Source organism: Haemaphysalis longicornis, unplaced genomic scaffold (genome assembly GCF_048455015.1).
Source record: "Haemaphysalis longicornis isolate Haplotype H1 unplaced genomic scaffold, Haemaphysalis longicornis Haplotype H1 scaffold_3, whole genome shotgun sequence".
NCBI lineage: Eukaryota > Metazoa > Arthropoda > Arachnida > Ixodida > Ixodidae > Haemaphysalis > Haemaphysalis longicornis.
In genome coordinates, this window is record NW_027526335.1 from 66,823,835 (window position 1) to 66,844,236 (window position 20,402).

The following is a 20,402-nucleotide window of genomic DNA, read 5'->3' on the forward strand; positions in this document are numbered from 1 at the left end:
TTCTGGCTTGCAGGCATTGCAGGCTTACAGACGATGTGATTCATATCTCTACGTGCCTAAACAAGGAACCCGTTATGGCGCTGGTCGCTCAGCTGTTTGTGTGCCGCAGTGGTTGATCATTTCGTCGTCTTGTGGCGTGCGTGGATGTTATTTCATAGTTTTTCTAGTCGAATCTGTGATTAATATGCTTCTCCTGTTAGATTTCCAGAATAGTTATTCAGCAGAGAATATTACAGTGGCCTGCGGGGCACCATTTCGCGTGTGATGACACCAGCAGCGTCGCAGTTGGGTGGTGCTGCCCGTTATGCGTCATACTAACCTCGGGAACTCCGACGAGCGATATTATCCAGCTTGCATCGCGTGATTCGTAAGCGAAGAAGAACACTATGCCCCTGTCCTGGTGCCTGTCAAGATGGAAACTGTGGATACAGTTCGTCGTGGCCTTGGCCTATGGACTGGTGATTCTCGTAGTGGTGCCTCTGATCAGCGTGCAGCTGATGAACAAAGGTGCCAGTGCGGACGTCCAGGCGTGGTTCAGCAGTGGCGTCTTTGTTCTTTTGACTCTCCCGCTCACTTTCTGGGAAATAATCCAGCACATACTGAACTACACAAAGCCACACCTCCAGAAACACATTATCAGGTGGGTGCGCCGTGTTTACTTTTCAGTTTAGTTTCTCTTCGTTGCTTGGCCCTTGCGTATGTTCGAGGGATGGCCAGGAACCCTAAGCTTCAACGCCGTCGTTATCGTGTTTTGACTGAAAGCTGAGTCGTGATAATACAGATGAAGGAAGTTTGCACTGGCCGACGGCTGAGTAAATGAATGGTTTCCTCGCGCAATTTCCTTATCACTGGCCGTTGGAAACGCTTAGGCTAACAAACTTCGCTGGCCGATAGCAGTAACACAAAATACGCGTGATATACGCCGAAAATTCACTGGAGTTGTACCGCATCATAGCTGCCATGTTTTCTGTCACGTATTTTGTCGGCATGACATTTGGAAAAAGTTCGTGTTCAGTCTAAACATATGAGCGTGGTTTCGGACACGATCCCTGACATGTGCACATATTGCTTCTTATTTTTAGGATTCTTTGGATGGTACCAATCTACTCTCTCAACTGTGTGAGTACCTTCTCATTTTCCCCAAACTGTGCGGCCCTATGTGGGTTGTGGCGCATAACTGCCGTTGCTGTTCCTATCTTTTGCAGTGGCTCGCCCTAACATGGCCCAAGACGGGCATCTACCTCGACACCATTAGGGAGTGCTACGAGGCATATGTCATATACAACTTCATGGTGTTCCTACTCAACTTTCTGCACCGAGAGTTGGAGATGGAAATCTCTCCCGACGAGCACAGGCCATCCGTGAAGCACATATTCCCACTGTGCTTTCTTCGGCCCTGCCCAGGAGGCTTGTAAGCCCATCTCGACTTCATTCTGACTCTATTTGGAGCGAGCATAAAATTGCTTGTTTATTTCTTTTCTGTGGTCACGACGTTTAAATTGTTAGGAACTAAGAAAAGGTACAGGGGAGATTAAAAGAAATACGAACGGAGCACACAGCCTTTGACATATTCTGCACTTTCTGGCTGCACTGTCAGTAAACTGCCCACATGCGTAGTTCTTTCAGAGCGTTTGAGAGTGTGGCCTACTGTTAGGGGAAATGTTTCATAAAGAAGCGTCGCCAGTAATTTTTTTAGGCGTATTTTTATGTTCTGTCACCACTTAGTCCTGTTATCTACTACATTCGGGAGCAGGCTGATTGCAGCGAGCATGATGCCCTTCAATGATCGTCCTGCTCAGTAGCAACGCAGTGTGAAAAGGTGCCTCAAAATAAACGACCGGCGTCACTTCTTGATCAAGCATTTCCCATAAATGTGGCCACACACTCAAACGTTCTCGAAGAAATGTGCATTCGCACAGTTTATTGACTTTGCAGACAGATGGTGCAGCATGCATCGGAGGCTGTGCGCTCCATTGTTCGCATTTCTTTTAATCCCTGCTGTATACCTGGCTATTTGGATTTATTGACAAAGAACAAATTCTGGGTACCTTTTGGTGAAAGGGAATAGAAAATGCAATGAATGGAAAATGCAATGAATGAAGCCTGCAGGAAGCTGAGGACAATGTGGGATGTGAGGTCGTAAGCACCTTTGTTGTTATTAACATTAATGTGCGACAGCTCATGCTTATTTTGCTCCTACTGTGACTCAAGAGTGAACAAAAGCACTGACGATAGCGTGTTTGGTTTCACATTGTGAAGTATTTCTACAAAGCATGTAGTTTGCTCATTAGGACAGTTTAATCTTAACCAGTACTGAAGTTCCTCAAAAACGGAAAAGAGTCCCTTGCTTTTGTAACAATGGTGTAAGAGCAAATGTTTCTTCAACCTAGTCTAACAAACAAGACTTGTAACAGAAAGTAAAAGTACACTGCACACAACAGTCAATGGTAGAAACCTTCATGCTTGAGGATTTAGGCCCCCATTGGCACTGTGACACTTCAAGCTGAGGTGTACAAGTGCACTTGTCTGTGCTTGTGAAGCAGCTGCTGGGCTGTTGCTGGCTGCGACTGTGAAGCACCTGTTCTTTCCTGTTCACGCTGTCATTCTAGGCACGCTCTGAACTCTCTCTAGAGTCGTCAATACTGCAGGAAGCTACAAGACTACGTAGTTGTAACAAAATTTTTGTTAACTGATAGTTTGTTGTTTCCCAGCCTATGTCGTGTATGAATCCATACTGATGAAGCACAATTCTCGCCAGAGCATGTTTAAAGGGACTTTGTGTTATTTGGAAGATTGGGCAGCCTATACCTCATTACTATTTTGTCCAACGAAAAACTTTGCTGCTATTTTGGATGAATAAGTGCTTACATTTCAATTACTCACTTACTGCGCCATAATATGACATGGCGAGAGCCCTTTGGGCTGTCAGTACACTGACACAAGTCTGCCGTAAAGATACTGGAAGTTTGGAATCGCTGATAAAAGATATGACAGCCTGGACGGTGTTTGGGTGTGCAATATGTGCATGATGGGCTTTGTTCTGGGTATGCACGATGAAAATGGCTACAACTGGATGGGTAAGATCACCTGAACCCTCCGAGCTTTGTGAAAATTGTTTGAGGAGGAGGAGAGACACGTTTGTTGGAGCGGAAAATGCTGTTGTGGGTAGCCTTCCTAGTCCGGATAGCCGCGTGTCGTGGCAGCCACTTTGGCCTGAGAAACAAGGTTAACTTGCGTTGGCATCATTTTTTTATAATTATTTTGACTTCAAAGGTTGTCATGCTGTTGCAAGGAAATTGAACAGCCCTTTTCCCCCCTGCACTTCACCTGTAAATCCATTGGTGATGTTTGCTTCTGATGCATGCTAATTTCCCTTGTGTTACTACTCTACAGCTATTTGGTAACAAGAATATTGCCACAGAATTGCCTTACCTTTTTCTGTGAAAATCTGAGTTTCCAGCTGCAAGCTCACAAAACACTTTCAGAATTTTGTTGATTTGGTTGCCATTAGCCTATTGCACAGATTGGACTTTGTTCTCATAGTTAACTTGTCAATCGAAATTGGCATGAGTGTTCGTCCAAAAAGGCAGTCTTTTGATTCGGATGTAGTTGTATATCCTCTTCATGGTCTCTTTAGGTAAGCATATCCAGGGAAAATGAATGGAAAAAAGAGCAAAACATTGTCCACACACAGCTGCAAAGTAGTATCGTCGTTGCATTTGCTCATCAGGTCATTCCACACCAAACGTCCCACAGAGTTCGCTCAACCATCTCTGATTACACCATAAAAATTCGTGGTTGATCCCTTCCCTACACAATTCGTTTTCGTATCGGTTTTTTGGCGGAAAAAAAAGATACCCTGTCTCTTACAGCAATTTTAAAATTGCGGCGGTGATGAAAACCTACGTTGCAAAAAAAAATTCGCAAAAATAAAAATCCCCGCAAAATAATTCCAGGTGCTAGAAAAAAAAGCGCACTTCCTTGCTACAAGGCATTGACATTTGCGAGTTTGTTTGAAAATGGTCTTTGCGGTGAAGCAAAGCGACATTTCTGAGTGATTTTTATGCACTTTTTACAGCTGTAAAACATTTCTAGAGACAATGCAGCTGCATGCCTTGATTATATTGTTGACAGTAAGTGCGGAAGAAAAATATGGGAACTGGAAAGCAGGTAATCACTGCGCGGTAAAGACGTGAACTTTTAAGAATTTGCAGAATTGCTCATGTTGAGAAACTTATCATGCTGTGTAGCTGTTCATGTAAAAATACAGGCTTAGGCTCATTTGAAAGGGTGTAAAAAGGGAATGTATTCCATAAACTATTTTTTCGCAGAAGACAAAACGTACTCCAACGTTTTGTTTTCTGCGAAAAAATAGTTTTTACATTAAGTTCCTACGACGGCCTTGGACGGCGGGCTGTAAGTCTGCTTCACTGCAATGACAGTTTCCACATGGCAGCGGAGAGGTGCGGTGGCAGTGCAGGTCGATATACTGCATGTTTCGTTGGTTTTTAACGAAGCTACTGGCTTGGTAAAAGGGATTCCACATGCATCATCAGGCCTTCCACGGTGCTTCAGACGAAGGGTATTAATCTTCTGTAGTTCTCCCACTTAGTTCTTTGAATTACGTACGAGTGTATACAAATAACTTGTTTGGGGCATAATCCTTTTGCAAACAAGCTGTGACTTTGCTGCATGCTTCGGAGTGACAAGCGCACAAAGCTGTGTGGATTAGAAGCAAGGATGGGGTTCTTGGTGCATGTCCAAGAAAAGCAGGGTAAGCGAGTAAGCAAATAAGATTGTTTTGTCTTCCCGATTGTCTTCCCGATTGTCTTCCCGAAAGAAAAGTCGGAATACGCGGCCACCAAAAGCGATTGCTTTTGCTAAATCTCAGAGAACTGTATGAGGAGTGGAAAGAGATGTGCCTTCTATTGTGCGGATATCCTTTGTTTGCAGCGGAAGTGGTCCCCGTGTACAGTTTGTGTGCGCTTGGTGCACTAAAACTTCAAACTCATGCTTCATGCCACAGGCCTCATGCAAATTACGAAAGAACTGATGTCAGCAATTGTATGGAATTTCGACAATGAATGCTGCATGTACAGCTGCTGTCCGGCGGGTCCCGGCAAAGATGCCCTTCTGAGCATTTTCGAGAGTGCACTAGATATGGAGAAAGTTGAGGACATCCATGTGTTCAACACTGGAGGTGCTTGCTGCAAACTAGAGAAAATAATTTAAAGTTCTACCGGATTAGTGGAAAACTTCTTAGACAATGTAGAAGATCTGAAGATGCACCACTTCCTAAACAAACGGCAAGAAAAATACCCATGGGAGCTAAAAAGCCACCATTAACATAGAGATTATTCTTCTTGTTGACTTTGCAGAGAATTGTAAGTTCCTCGTGCAGGATGCTCCACAATCGTGCAGCTGAGAAAAGCAAGCCACGATACACCCCTTTGTGGCATGCCATCGTTCAGAAGAGACTGCGGACCTCTGTAAAATCGCATGCCGTCATGTCAGACTGTCTTGGCCACACGATAGCGGCCGTGGCTACATTACAAGCTGAGACGTTAATAGTTCTCAAGCATGAATTCCCTGTGGTCCAAAAAATCCACTATTTTTTCTGACGGGGCATTTTTCTAAATTTTCTAAATTTGTGCTAGCTTGAAAATTACTTCGATTTATTGGCTGAGTGGAACTTTTTTGCAATGTCAGATTGCGAGAGTGCTAGCGATGGGGTTGGCGGCACCGTTATTAAGCGATTGGCAGCCAGGGCCTGTCTTTAGAGATCTTTCCAGGGCCAAATACTTACACCTCAATAGCTCATGGTTGAGGAAGAAAAATAGCAACTCGCAAGAAGGTTTCAGTCGGCAGTTCCTTTGAAAGGTACGCCGCGCACCTTTTACCACGTTGCACCATAATCGCTAACAATTGTCAATGCTGGGCTCACGTCTTACTCCGCCAGCCAGACTTTCCAAGTGGCAAAGAACCCACGTTGGTGGCCACGACGAAATTTGCAGCCTGTTAAATGCACCAAGGTCAGACTGGTAGCCGATCTCCTACTACATCTGTATCGCCTGAATGAACGCGCACCATTGCGAAGTTCATTTACAAGTACCAACAACTGATCATCTGCCGATGACACCTTTCCGAAATTCAGTACCAGCCAGCCACACTCCTTTGAAGAAACTAGCCACGTGAAAACTAAAAACGCGCGCAATCTTCGCTGGTGCCGCTGGCATGCAGGAACTTTCGTTGCAGTGAAGTGAACATATGGCTCGTCATCCAAGGCCGTCGTGGGTGCTCAATATAAAAATTTTTTCTCACTTAAAAGAAAATATCTCCCACCTCCTTTCACGGGAACCCCTGTGTAGATGCGACACACAGGGGGTTCCGTTGTTGTTTCCGTTAGGTTGATTCTCCCATTGCGTGAAACGTGCTGTGAACCCCCCTGCCGCGGCTATGACGCAACGTAGCGCGGCTATGACGCAACACAATCCACTTTAATCCAATCAAATCCAAGCCAATCGAATCCAATCCAATGGCCCTCGTGAGAGAGTGTTCGCTATCAAAAAAAATGGCGGTCCATGTTTTTACATGGACCGCCACGCAGCGCGATAAGCGTCTGAACATAAGCAATTTTGCAAAATTTTCAAAGTTTGTCTTTAACGCGCAGTAATTACCCGCTTCCTGGCTCCCACATTTTTCTTCCACACTTACCGCCAACGCTATAAACAAACTATGCAACTGCATTGTCTCTAGACAGGTTTTGACCGCTGTAAAAAATGTGTGAGAATGGCTCAGAAATGCCACTTTGCTTCACCACAAAGCTCATTTTCCAACACACTAGCAACTGTCAATGCATTGTAGCAAGGAAGCGTGCTTCTTTTTTTTCTCTCACTTGGAATCATTTCACTGCTGCATATATTATTTAATTTTGGAAATACTTTTCACAACATAGGTTTTCGTCACAGCCACGATTTTTGAATGGCTGTAGAGACAAAATTTTTTTTCGTCAAAACTCGGCTGCAAGAACTAACAGTGTAGGTGAGTGATCCATCATGAATTTTTATAGTGTAATTGGAGATGCTCGGGCGACCTCTATGGAACGTTTGGTGTGCAATGGCCCCATGTGGTGTGTTAAAAGAGCCTTGTGTGCTACCTGTGCTACCACATCGGAGTGTTTCCACGCAACCGCTTTTGTGCCTTTGGTAATGTATGATTGATTGATTGATTATAGGGTTTAAGGCACCGACGCAATGCAGGCGATGAGGCATGCTGTAATAGAGGGCTCTGGGTTAATTTTGACCACCTGAGAATCTTTAACATGTGCCGAATTCTCGTACACACGGGCATTTTTGCTTTTTGCCTCCATCAGACTTTGGTAATGTATGAAATGTCCAGGTTACCCATGTCAGTGAATGCCTTTCATGAGTGTGTGCTGAATAGAAGTGTGTTGCTTCCTTTCAGACGCTTTATAAGTTCCTGTCGTCATGGCATTCTTCAATACACAGTTATCAGACCAATCACGACAGCATTGGCCTTGTGAGTTGGCTTCCCTTTGTCCCTTTGGTGTTGTCTCTGTCTCTCTCTCTCTCTCTCTCTGTCTCTCATTCTTTTCTTTGTTTTTTCATTCTTCCTTGTGACCCGATGTGTAAAAGTTGTGTCTTCTTTTTTTCGTTTCCGTTTCAGAATTACTGAAATGTTTGGGAAGTATGGTGAAGGAAAGTTTGACCCTCACTACGCATATCCATACATTGTAGTTATTAACAACATATCGCAATTTGTGAGTATCAGGTATTTGCTCGTTGCATTTTTTGTGTGTTGATAGCCAACAGCATTGAGACATGCCATGAGTGCATGTTATTTACAGGCATTGGAAGCATTGTAGAAATTGGAATGATAATAATGCAAAGCACAGCAGTATGAAAGGTGGGGGGAGTTAAAGAAGGGCAGTGTGTTAAGCTTTTATGGAGGTAGCAGTTCTAAAAACCAGCTAACATTAATGCAAGGCCACTTCTCCTGCTTCGATGCCAGTGGCATTAATGCAGAAGAAGGGCTGCTTTTGGATGGTGCTGCTAAGATTAATATTAATCGAGCAACATGCCTTTTTTTCTCCACTAGGTTGCAATGTACAGCTTGGTCTTGTTTTACAAGGCTTACCGCAACGAACTGGCACCAATGTCGCCAATACCCAAGTTCCTCTGCATCAAAGCAGTTGTCTTCTTTTCCTTCTTGTGAGCAACATTCCTCTTTGTTTGTGCCATCCTTTGTTTTCCATGAACTGAGAGTTGTGGTAGTTTACTCTGTTTTTTGCGTATCGGTTACTTGTGCATAGGAAGGTTATCTTAAAGTATCGAATACTGTTTACGTGCCAACTGCATTTGACCACACAAACATGAAGGGTACCCAGTCAAGCTTTTCATAGCACATTTAAAGTGTGCAGACAGTTGTGCCCTCTGTGCTGGGATATTTTTTTTTCTTCAAATGCACTTGCAAAACCATTTGAGCTTACACGTGCATGTCCACTGCCATCTAAGTGGACATCAGTAATGGATGTTTCTTGTACCCATCAGCGTTGCTGGAATGCCAGTGGTACGAATAGTACACTGGAAACAAAAGTAGCACCCATGGTTCGGAATGAGACCACCTTATAGAGAGCAGCCCAAGGCTTTTCTTGAATGCCTAACATGGGAACCAGAAGAGGCAGGAAATGGGTGCAAATTGTACGAATATTACTCAAGCATTGCCAGGGGCTCACTCAAGTTTGCTCGTTTGTGACACTGAGAATGTCAGAAATATTATTACTATACCCCTGTCACACGGGCACTTTCAATCGCGATTGAAGTGAATCGCGATCGAGTTCTCGAGCGCGCTCGACGCACTGCCACTGCTACACGGCCCGTTTCAATCGCGATCGAAAATTGCACCGGTTGCACTCGTGTACGCCAGATGGTGCTAACTATGTACTTGCGGCCGTCGTCTGGTAACCTCGCGCTGTCGTAGGTATGCGTAACTATGTAAACGTTACCACATGCTTAATTGGGTCAAGTTATTTGACACAGTTTGTAGCATTAGTTGAAGTTGTCACCTTCTGTGCCATTACTGAGCGGGGAGGAGAGTATCGCCGCTTTCGTTCGATCGCGCTTGGAAGCCTCGATCGCGCTTGGGGAACCAGGATTGAGTTCGAGCGGGATCGAGCTCGATCGCAATTGAAATTGCCGTGTAGCAGCGCCCGATCCGAATTGAGCTCGATCCGGATCGGCTCAATCGCGATTGAAAGTGCCCGTGTGACAGGAGTATAATTAAAATACTGCTTAGTGCTTGGTAACACGAATGAGTTTACCTTTTCTCAGCAATTGCTGAGCAGCCTTCTACTTTCTAGCCTGACCATTACTTTGTACTACAACAAGCGTTTTTTTTATTTTTATTTTTTTCAGCCAATCAGTGATTATCTCTCTCTTGATTTACACCGGCATTGTGCAACCCTCATTCTTTACTGAGAAGGGGACTGCTGGTGATGTGAACAGAGGCCTTCAGGTAAGCACCGTTATTTTTTAGCAGTGTCGTTTGCACCATGAAAATATGAAGGTGGGCTTCTATGATCCCTTTGTGTCTATATTTCCTTTGAAAAAAAAAGTGCTTTCATGGTTGGTTTCACTTTTGTTGTTCCCCAGACAAATCTTCAATGAAGGTAAGGATGGTTCGTTGCATTAAGATAACAAAAATAATGGTATAGTTGGCGTACTGTTGTGTGTGCCGCTGTCTAGAAAGTTGTAGTGACTTATTCAGGCCGCTGCTTGCAACAAGGTCAAATCTATGCGTAGTGTGCCGTGATACACCCTCCTTTCTTCCACCATGTGTCTACTCAAAAGTACATTATAACGAGTAAGCAAATTTTAATACTAAGAACGATTAGTATTTTAAGCATTTGGGCCTAGGTAAATGCCTTCATTTTTTCATCATCTGATGCACTGTAACATTATTCTTCCGAACATAGGCGAAGCCAGAACACTAGAGTGCTTTAATCAGAATGTTACCGTACCGAGGTTACAGTATGGTGGATCACTGCAATCCGCTCCACCACGAAATGCAGCCGACATTCGCTGCTATTATGGACGCTTCAAGGCTGCCAGCTCCAACGCTTCACATGGGCCCCGACTAGTTGCAGAATTAAGAAACAAAAGCAGGAACAAGTCCAATGCAGGGTGAATGTTCATTCATGGAAATGTTAACAGCGCGGTTCCAAGGTTGCAGCAGTTTAGTGGTACAACGTGGATGTCAAGTGTGCCACCCTGGTCGCGCATGGTTAATAGCTGATGATTTATCATGAACTGCCTAAGGCACAATATGCTGTTTGTTTTAATGCAGGGAATTTTAGTGACATATACCTGCCCAAGATATTGGTAGTTGTGTGTTTCGATCCATAATAAACAATGGGCTCATAATTCCAGTCCTCATTCTCCTTTTAATGCTATTTAGGGTAAGGTGCAAAAACCTAAATCCACTCATTCCAATTGTCTCTCCATCCAGGACCGGAACTGAGCACCTCCGTTCTGTGTAAGACGCAGAATCTTACTCCCACTTACGATTCTGTTTGTGCTAGCAACGAGCAGGATCAAACTACTCTCCCTTGTGAGGCATGCATAATTCCGCTCCTTATGCCACTCCTTTTATGTCTGCTACCCTTGTCATTTCAGTGTATTGTTTGAGAATTACACACCTAATCCAACTGCTTTATTCTTGACTGCCGTGCAGCCGTATTCGTCCCCATAATACGACAAATGTTGCTGTTCCCGTGACTAAATGCATACTCTGCTGCTACCTTCGCCTGTAGGCCTGAGTGAAACCTGGTGCATTAGAGTAGGTGCAGGCCAGTGGACAATCTTTTTGTTAACGTGGCCTTTGTGTGGAGCAGTTTGAGAAATGTTGGCTCAAGCGAGAGACGTCTGTCGTTTCCCGCCGCAGGACTTCCTGATCTGCATCGAGATGTTTGTGGCCGCGGTGGCGCACTACTTTGCCTTCTCGCACAAGCCGTACAAGGACCCGGACGCGCGGCCCATCCCGTGCTGCCTGTCGTTCATGGCCATGTGGGACCTGTCCGACGTGACGCAGGACGTGTCTGACCATATTAGGCATGTCGGTAAGGCCGGCTACTCCCTGCTGCCGCTGACCTGACAGTGTGAGAGAGAGGCGGTCTTCAGATTAGGCACGCCGGTAAGGCAGGCATTGTGCTTTCAACTCGGCGGGGGAGCATGCTGTCTCAGACAACCACGGGTGGGAGTGGGCTCAGGCTGAGCTGTCCTCTTCCTCTCCTCCTGCCCCTCCTCCCCGGTGGTGATGTGCCAACTTGCGTAGGTGAACGTACTCACGAGCGCACCCTGACTTGTAAAATTGTGTACTCTTAACTAAAGAGTTTGTTGTCTACTCGTGTTGCAAGAGGGACGACTATCAGGGAGTGTCAGGTGACAGAAGCCCATGTAAAACAAAAGTCTGCCCCCAGTGCACGGCAGTTTTTGTTTTTGTGTGCGACTTGAAGTATTCCGTCTGCTCACTGGCACGAATTCGCCTGTGGAAGCTGAAGTGTGGCACACATATCTGACCCCCATGAACACCAACAAGTTACCGAGCAGTGGAATAGAGCCTGTTGTAAACGTGAAATGAGTGAGCGGCTGTAAGCAAGATAGCAAGATAATTCGGTTAGATCCACGTAGAAGAGATAAGCAATCGGTATCGCAACAGTAGCATGAAGCAGCGCACTGGATGACACACAAATGCGCAAACATACAATAGCACTGAACATAGCAATGCTTGCCCGTACAGTCGGCCCATGAGCAAGCGGACCTATCACTTATACCAAAACTGCTGAGGCCGACTTGTGGTTCCAAAAATGGGGGCAGTGGCTTCAAAGGAGGTGGACTTGTGGAGATTGGGCGTCTGCCATCATACACTCTCTTAGTCGTCCTCCATTGATCTGCTTAAAAGTGCATGATTGCGAGTAGTTACTTGTGATTACATACTCATGAATTTCTACTCACGAGAACATACTAACTAGTACTCATGAAATAGTGTGTACTCACGGCATGAGTGGGGATTATTAGTTATGAGTGATCACGCTCGTCAGTCTGCACAGAGCTTCCTTACTCATGTCTTTAGCCTTGGCCTGTACTTAGCATTATATTTACAGTCATAAATTTGAGTACAAATGGGTTTGTGTTATCGTGAGTACGCTCATCTACAATTACCAAGTGCCTCTGTTAAGACTTGTCTTAGCAACCATTAGTATGGCTAAGATACGCTTCTAAAAAGGGCCATGCAGACACAATACAAGTTTGTTTTATTCGAAAGATTTCATGTTTTATATTGCCCCCAATGTTTGTCCGGCAGCTGTTTTCACTGAGAAATTAATCAATTTAGGTTAAAATTTTGATTCTCCCGCCAAATCGTCTGTTTTCGGGACGCCAGCAGTGATTGTGATTTTGGGACATCATAAGTGTACGTATTCAAACGAACTTCCACTGCGTCATTCGGCTCTGCAGCCTTGCTTGCCGTCGGTCCTCTCATATGGTGCTACCATACACATCCATGGACCGTTGTACGCCGTTGCTTTGTTTTTGACTGTATTTGCACCTGGCTTGTTTTCGTTACTGTAGAAAATAATCGTTTTGTGAAACACGGGGTATCCTCGACAAACAGGGTCACGTAAGAAAACGACAGTTACGCAAATCGGCCAGTGTCGTGCAAGACAACCCCAAAGTGGCGGACTGCTGTGCAGCTAAAACAAGCATGGTATGCCCAGTACCAACAGCAGTGCGCATCGGTACTTCTAAGCTTACGTGTGTTTTCCTAACTTTCATTGTTTACTGCACCATTCTTACTGCTGTAAAATGAGTATGCATTACATTTAAGTGTAAATATAGCTCGTTCGGCAAGCTTATAAGCCGTACATAATTTGCGTTTGCTTTTGCCGGCCTCGGCCAATTGCACAGCTGGGCACATATGACCTCAAAGGTTCTGTTGTGGGAAATGAGCTAGTGGATTGCGTAGCTATTCCCTCTTGTCCCAATTACATAGCTTATTTGAGCGAAGTGTGCGTTAAAAGTGGTGTCGGTGTGATTATAACGAGACAATTTTTCGAATGAACCAAATTTGTGTTTTGTCTGCATGGCCCCTTTAAGTATTGAAAAGTTAAAATCTAGACATTTACGACAAAGTAGTTTTATTTAAATATTTGAAAAGCACAGTTTTCGATTAAGGTCAGTTCTATTCTGTCAATGCACAGGGGACACTGAATGGATTTCTAAACGCTGTCTAATAACACTGTCAGGTTACCATTTATACTGTGCAACCCATGTTTGGAGTTTTTGGGACTGACCTTAACATCTAGTTGCACTAGAAATCTGTTTCTTTTCGTCGCCTTTACTGAGAGCACACCGCTGAGTTTATGGGGCAGCATTTGACAGAGTGGAAGCACGTGCATCCTACACATAATTATACCATTCGTGTTCAGGTGGACGCTCATATTTCCCTATATTTTCACCGTAAAATGAGATAGATACAAAGAAACAGCCTGGTGCATGCAGAGTGACACGTGAACATCGTACCACGTGAGTAGAACAGGCGTATGCGTAAAAGAGCTTTCGCCGTGCGGAAGCTACCACTTGAATTGTGGCCAGTCAGCTTGTCAGAGTCATTTGCGTCGAAAGACAAAAAAATGAAAGTGATGTAGAACCGATGTAGCTGTAAAGAAGTCTTTGATAGTCGCTAGGCTTTCGCCGTCAAAACACCTAAGCAGACTTTTTTCAACTTTTCTTGAAATCTTAAATGCTTGTGGAACGTAGTCACCCAACACGCCCGGTACTTATATTAGGGGGTCGCCAAGTACCTCAGCCAAAAATGCTGCTCTATGCCCATCAGATAACTTGGAAACTCGCTCAAAAGATTTTTCTCTCTTTCTCAGTCTTGACGTTCTTCAACGGCTCAAATTACGTCACTGAGGCCATGTAGCAGATGTTGGCCGGCTTTCCTTCAGTTGCAGCAATGAACGGTTTTCGATAGCAACTTTAAAAATAAAGCCACAGAAACAAAGCAGAAACGGAATGCGTATCTGGTGCAATGAACAAATCACGCAGTGCCTCTTCATGCTGGCGATAACTCTAGCTTTTGCAGTACTTCCAGACGCGAAAGAAAGAGTGAAAGCGTTTATCGAAAGTGTTGCAGGGTCCCTTTAAGTTTTCGAGGAATTTCTCCACGAGATTCCTCACAGTGCACTTCTTTGGTGTGCCTTCCTTCCCAAGGTTGTGGCTCCTGTGTAACTTCTCCACTGTTCATCTGTGTACTGCGTATCGCTGAGTGCAGCACTTGCAGAGTTACTCGTAAGAAGTGCCTGATTTCTCCCGTTTCTGTGTCGGCCTTCTCTCTCGCCGCACACAGGCACTACTGTGAAGAATACGGTTCAGCGAAGGCCGGACTACTTCAGCGAGCGAAAGCTGCTCCTTGGCAGCTTTTCTGACGACGCCTGCATCCAAGCGCCCGACTCCAGCGACTTTCTCAATGACCGGCCATCTCGAAGTGGGTACTTGAGTATTGCAGGTAGCTCCACAAACGCGTAGGTGGGGATTAGCGCATGTACGAAATCTTGCGTCTTTTTTTTTTCTTCTCCTTTTTCTTTTATACTTGGCGACAGGTTCGTCACTTGTACATTGTGGTCTTTGATGGTTGTGCTCATGGGTGGTGATCTTGTCCAGTTGGCATATCTACGCAGGTTGCAGCTTGCTCGCTAGGTTCATGTCAGTTAGAGTAAACCAATTTCAAGTGATAGCAGTGATGACGGAAGCCCACTCGTGCAAAACAAGCTGCACCTGATTGATGCCTTGAGTAGTCACATGAGGATCCAGCCTCCTGAGCTTGATTCAATGTGTTATTTGTGTCCGCCTCTTCTGATTTTAAGAATTTCAGTGCCAGTGGATGTCAAGCGTCTTGTGGTAGGATTGGCGCATACTGTGAATGATCTCCTTGAGCAAACTCGATGCACAAGTGTACAGCCTGTTTTGCAATTGACCAAAGCCCTTGTGCAGAATTGACAAATGTGAGTGTGTATTCTAATATATTTTGGCGGCCAGTACGAGCAGCCGTTTTAGTGTACTTGGATGGCTCTTGTGCGTAGAGCTACAAAGTTTGAACGTCAGGTCGCTTTCCGGTCTTATGCGTGGGAATGAAATGTACTGTGGCTGTCTTGCAACGTGGTCTGAAGTGGAATGTCGTGTTGAGTACAATGTGCATTTTTAGTTGCCCTGTGGTAGAGCCTTGTTCTGCCTAAGGCCCCTGCGTTAGGAAAGTAGCACCATTTGCCTCTTCCCGTACCTTCTCTTTCCCAATCCTCCTCGCACAGGACTGCCGAAAAGGGGCCGAGCCAAGCCTCAAACGTAGAGTGGTTGATAAAATATAAATTTGTCTTTTTAATTTTAGTTTATACCTTCCAACTGTTGCTGCAGGTGTCACAAAAATTGCCAGATCCTCTGCATCGAATCATGCATTGTACTGGTAGCCTTCAACAGCCTTATCACGTACACAGACTGTTTTGCTTAAGCCCTGTTCCTTGCAGCTCTTCACAATTAGAAAGAGTGCCACATTGCCGTGTGATTGAATGAGAAGACTGAGAATGGGCCGGAAGCATTCCATGGGTGGCTTAATGAGAACTGACGCACTTGCGCATGCCAGCAGTCCTATGTGGCCGCGCTGCGAGGCAAGGAAGTTAGACCCTTGCGCGTGAAAATTACAGAATCTGCTTCTGACTGCTCAAAACGTTAGTTCAAGCGGGTTGAGCTGGTTAATTAGAGTGGAGAGGGCAAAGCTGGTAGTGAGGAGTGTGGCAACAACATGACAGAATGGCAGAAGAATTGATGCACTTTAATTTCGCTTATTTTCCTTGATGCAGTTTTAAGTTATGCTTCATGTTATTCTTATTGCTCGGAAAGCTATTTATACAAGTGTGTGTCTGGCCTGTTGTGCTTTACTGCTATTGTCTCTAGTCATTCCAAAATGACTGTGATGCTGTGTATATATGGCATTACTATTGTATACAAGGAGTGCCTTATTCCCTCACTAAATGTGTAAATGACTGTCACTTTTTATGCTGATACCTTGAGTGGAAAATAAAATTTCTTCTGTTCAGCCAAGTTGCGCTTAACATTGTTTCTAAGAAAGGTGCACGTCTTTTGTGGGCAACTGTGGTAAGGCCCGTGGCACCATTGAACATGTTGCTCATTACTGATAATGCAAGTTGATGTTGTTAACATTTTTTTTTTCACCTGAATGCAGAAATTATTAATAGGTGCAAGAAAATGGTGTGTTGCCAATGTTAGAGGCCCAATAATATGTATCCTAGTTTTTCAAGTGTTGCATCAAAAACTTACAGCCAATATCGCTCACGTTGTGAATCGGGAAGCTGCTCGAGCACGTCGCACACAACTGGTTACAAAACTTCCTCGAAGACACGAAGCAATTGCCACCAAATGTACAGGTTCCGACAGCACCTGTCGATGCAAGATGTATTGCTGCAACTGAAGGAGGACATCATAGGTCACGCTAACAGACATACACCTAAGGCCATCCTGGTGCTGGATTTAAGAGGGGCCTTTGACAACATCACTCACGAAGCCATACTGACTATCTGAATGACTCTCATTAATTATGTTGTTAACAGTGCCAATCGTACATTAGGGTATCTCCAGAGAAACTTTAATCAGGCTACCTCTTCCTTGAAATTGCTTCTCTATAAAACATAGTGCGTCCGAAATTGGAGTATGCGGCCAGCGTTTGGGATCCAAACACGGGGTCACTCCGTTCAGAGTTGGAAAGCATTCAGAATCGAGCCTCGTGTTTCATACTTTCAAATTATCACCGCACATCCAGTGTGACATCTATGAAGGCAAGCCTATCTTTGCCTCTTCTTGAACATCGCAGAAAAGTTTTCCGTTTGTGCTTGTTTCACAAGATTTATCATTCCAATCCCATCCTCAGAAACAGGCTATTGTCCAGTCCATCTTACATGTCATCCCGGATCGACCATCAGCACAAAGTTCACGTCCCATCATGTCGCACAAACCTGTTTCAGAATTCCTTTATCCCCAGCACTTGTGCAAGTTGGAATCGCCTTCCTCAGTCCGTAGCTGAAATCGGCAATGAGATTGCGTTTTGTTCAGTCATAAACAACCTGTTTTCATAACAAGCTGTTATTTGTAATGTTTATTGTTGTTGTTTCACTGATTTTGTCTGTATTGTGTATTTCCCACTCCCCTCTGTAACACCCTTGGGACTTGAGGGTAATACAAATGAATAAATAAATCTCAGTGAACTTGGGTGTGGAACCCACACGTACACCTACGTCAGGGACTTTCTCTCCGGACGCCAAGCCACCCTCAAGATTGGAGACATTCAAACAAAAACCATTCATACCAGCGGACGCGGCACGGCCCAAGGAGCGGTCCTGTCCCCCCTCCTTTTCAACATTGCCCTTATCAGCCTGCCTAACAACTGGCGTCAATCCCCGACTTACACCACGGCCTGTATGCCGACGATATCACGGTGTGGACCGGTGTGAACTTGGTCGGGGAGACGCAGGATCGCCTCCAAATGGCAGCTGATGCTGTGAACAAGTATGCTAAGAACTGTGGACTCTCGTGCGCCCCATAAAAATTGGAACTGCTCCTAATGCGCAGTAAAGGCGGTAGGCAGGCCAATGTACCTGCAATGCAGATCATGCTGGACGGTGCCACCATCACCCTGTCTCTGCAAATCAAAATTCTAGTCGTGATTTTCCAAGCAGATTGCGCAAACACCACGATGATAAGGAATTTGGAAAGCCCGAGTAGACAGATTGCTCACATGCTTCGTCGGATCATGGTCAAAGGAAGAGGCATGAAGGAGGCGAACACACTTAGACTTGTCCAGGCGTTCATCGTCTCAAGGTTCACCTATGTGATGCCCTGTGCTTTCCTGACCAAGACTGAGAGGATCAAGCCAGATACGTTCTTGCGAAAGGTGTACAAACAAGCGCTGGGTTTGCCACCCACACCTCCACGACTGTCTCGAGCTTGGGATTCACAACACTGTGGACGAGCTAATTGAGGGCCACCTGTTCAATCAGCACTACTGGTTATCCAGGATGGATGTGGGCAGGGCCCTTCTACAGAGACTGGGCATGAACATACCTGATTGCCCTATAAAATCCACGGAACATATCCCTGGTGCACTGCGCCAAAACATTACAGTGGGCCGCTTGCCAAGAAACATGCACCCGCAGTTCCACGAAGGATGGAGAAAGGTGCGAGTTGGAGCCCTGGAGAAAAAATATGGCTCCAACGAAAAGGTTCACAACACGGACGCCGCAGATTATGCAAGATGCGGAGCCAAGGTGGCAACCGTAACGAAGATAGACAGCCACGTCACGTGCCTCACTCACAAAAGTCTCGACGCTACAGGCCGAAGAGGTAGCTATAACACTGGTGATAACGCGGACATTTGCGAAAGTAATCATCACAGATTCTCAGTCGGCGTGCAGGAGCTACCTCCAAGGCTGCATCTCGCACACCACAATGAAGACATTGAACCAGAACCCTCCAAAGAAAAGGGTATCAGTTGTCTGGACACCGGCTGTCACTTCTCTCCTTGGTAATGTCTTTGCCCACAAGACTGCTCGACGTCTAACCAGCTGAGCGCCGTGAGAGAGTTGGCTAGAGATGGCGGTCCCCTTGGCATCATTCAGCTAGCCCGGCTTACGCTCCCTCCTGCACACCCCTCTCTCCGCACGAGAGAGGAGCGTTCCTGGCGTCTGCTTGAAACGAACACCTTTCCCCACCCTACCAGGCTGCACTTCTTCTGGCGTATGCAATATGACTCGCAGTGTCGATTCTGCAAAGCGCCCAGCACTCTGTACCACATGGTGTGGGAGTGTCAACTCAACCCCTCACTTCCCGTGATGTCTAACCCCTCGGTTGAGCAGAGGGAGGGAGAACTGGCCAGCTCGAGCGTCGAAGATCAGCTTCGGCTGATCCACCGGGTTGAAACGGCTGGACGCTCCAACGGGGTGGGGCCCTGGACTGGGGAAACCGACCACTTGGCTCCTTTCCTTTAATAAAGTTTACTCTCTCTCTCTCTCTCCTGGTTTCATATAAACCTGCACTTGGGAACTGAATACTGGGAACGAAATTGAGTGTACAACCCAACTTTTACGAAGCTCTACCAAAGTAAGTGTGCAAAACATCGAAAAATAACCAGGTCCAAGACATAGTTTTCTGTCACCGAGACACAGAGCCCACAAGAAAGACTGCTACAGCTGGCCATGAAAGGAGTTGGATGCACTTCCCACTCCAACCAAGGGATACACGCATTGCTACTTGGCTTGAAGTATGGGGACACCAAGGGGAGTGTCAGTGCTATAAAAAGCTGCGAGATGTACATAGCATATATACTCGAATATGATGCACCCTTGGTTCCCACAGCAAGTTGTGCTGCAGTGAAAATGGCAAGAGAATTAGTGAGGGAAACTAATACAGGGCTTGCTGATAATTGCCATTATGATTGTCAGCATCCTGTCTTGCCTTAGCAAGTGCTGCGAGTGCACTTGCGCTACAGGAAAGGCAAAGGGAGGGGAGCTATTTCAGCTTTCGCTAATAATTACGATGTAATTTAAGCCGGAGAAGGCAGAAGCTCCAAGGCAAGCAAATAATGAAGAATTGCAACCGGTTCTTGCAATTGCCTGCCTTTTTCTCTCTCTTTCAGCTGCATACTATCACTTTAGCTGCTGTCACTGTTGCTTACTAAGAATAAATAAGCAAAAAGCCACAGCTGCCATTTTTCCGCAGCACAAGAGCTCCTGGGAAGGAGTTCTCTCGTCCAAGACAGCCGTCCAGTTGCTGGAAGATACTTTACATTCTCCATTTTGATCATTCCCAAGCCCAACTAAGCATGTTTCACCGCTGCTTTCCCCTCCCCTTTGGTTCTGTTACAGGACTCGTTGTACACCAAGGTGCTAAAATCTGGCTACAAACGTCTTTTGTACAGAATAAGCAGCTGCTACATGTTAGCCAAGTTGGAAAACTGTCACAAAGGGTATTTTCTAAGCGACAGCTGTCAATACAAGGGGCTATTGCATTGATCAGGGTACCTGCAGGTTCTTCACAATGGCCAACACAGGTCTGAAACAGTTCCCAACACTGGAGGGCAACAGAACTGCCTCCGAAACAGTATTCAACGGGGGGTGTAACGCTAAAGAAACTCATGGGCAATGAAATGTCTGTACCCAAGCTGTTGAGCAGGTTTCGGTATGCTGCCAAGTGCAGCGCAACAGCCACGTGTTTCCTTCCTGCCTGCATCCCCGTTTAAGTATACAGAAAGACTTTGCAGTT

At 45.5% G+C, this 20,402-nt stretch overlaps 1 protein-coding gene across 2 annotated transcripts; it reads left to right on the forward strand.

Annotated features, from left to right (window-relative positions):
- On the forward strand, positions 1-16,172 carry LOC144174563 (transmembrane protein 184C). Of its 2 annotated transcripts, none has more exons than XM_077703334.1 (9): positions 1-640; positions 1,083-1,119; positions 1,206-1,411; positions 7,465-7,539; positions 7,687-7,780; positions 8,119-8,231; positions 9,435-9,534; positions 10,963-11,211; positions 14,428-14,566. In XM_077703334.1, the coding sequence occupies exons 1-8, from the start codon at positions 387-389 to the stop codon at positions 11,170-11,172; spliced, it is 1,089 nt and encodes a 362-aa protein (XP_077559460.1). In that variant the 5' UTR covers positions 1-386; the 3' UTR covers positions 11,173-11,211; positions 14,428-14,566. The 2 variants fall into 2 exon arrangements, with proteins under 2 accessions (XP_077559460.1, XP_077559459.1); XM_077703333.1 differs by having other exon boundaries at positions 2-640; positions 10,963-11,137; positions 14,428-16,172.
- The last annotated feature ends 4,230 nt before the right edge of the window (positions 16,173-20,402 follow it).

Excerpts from the sequence above, each read along its gene's own strand:
- LOC144174563 (XM_077703333.1), top strand. The coding sequence starts at position 387 with ATGCCCCTGTCCTGGTGCCTGTCAAGATGGAAACTGTGGATACAGTTC. Across the intron at positions 7,781-8,118 it reads TTAACAACATATCGCAATTT|GTTGCAATGTACAGCTTGGT; the intron begins GTGAGTATCAGG and ends TTTCTCCACTAG. Across the intron at positions 11,138-14,427 it reads TGACCATATTAGGCATGTCG|GCACTACTGTGAAGAATACG; the intron begins GTAAGGCCGGCT and ends CGCCGCACACAG.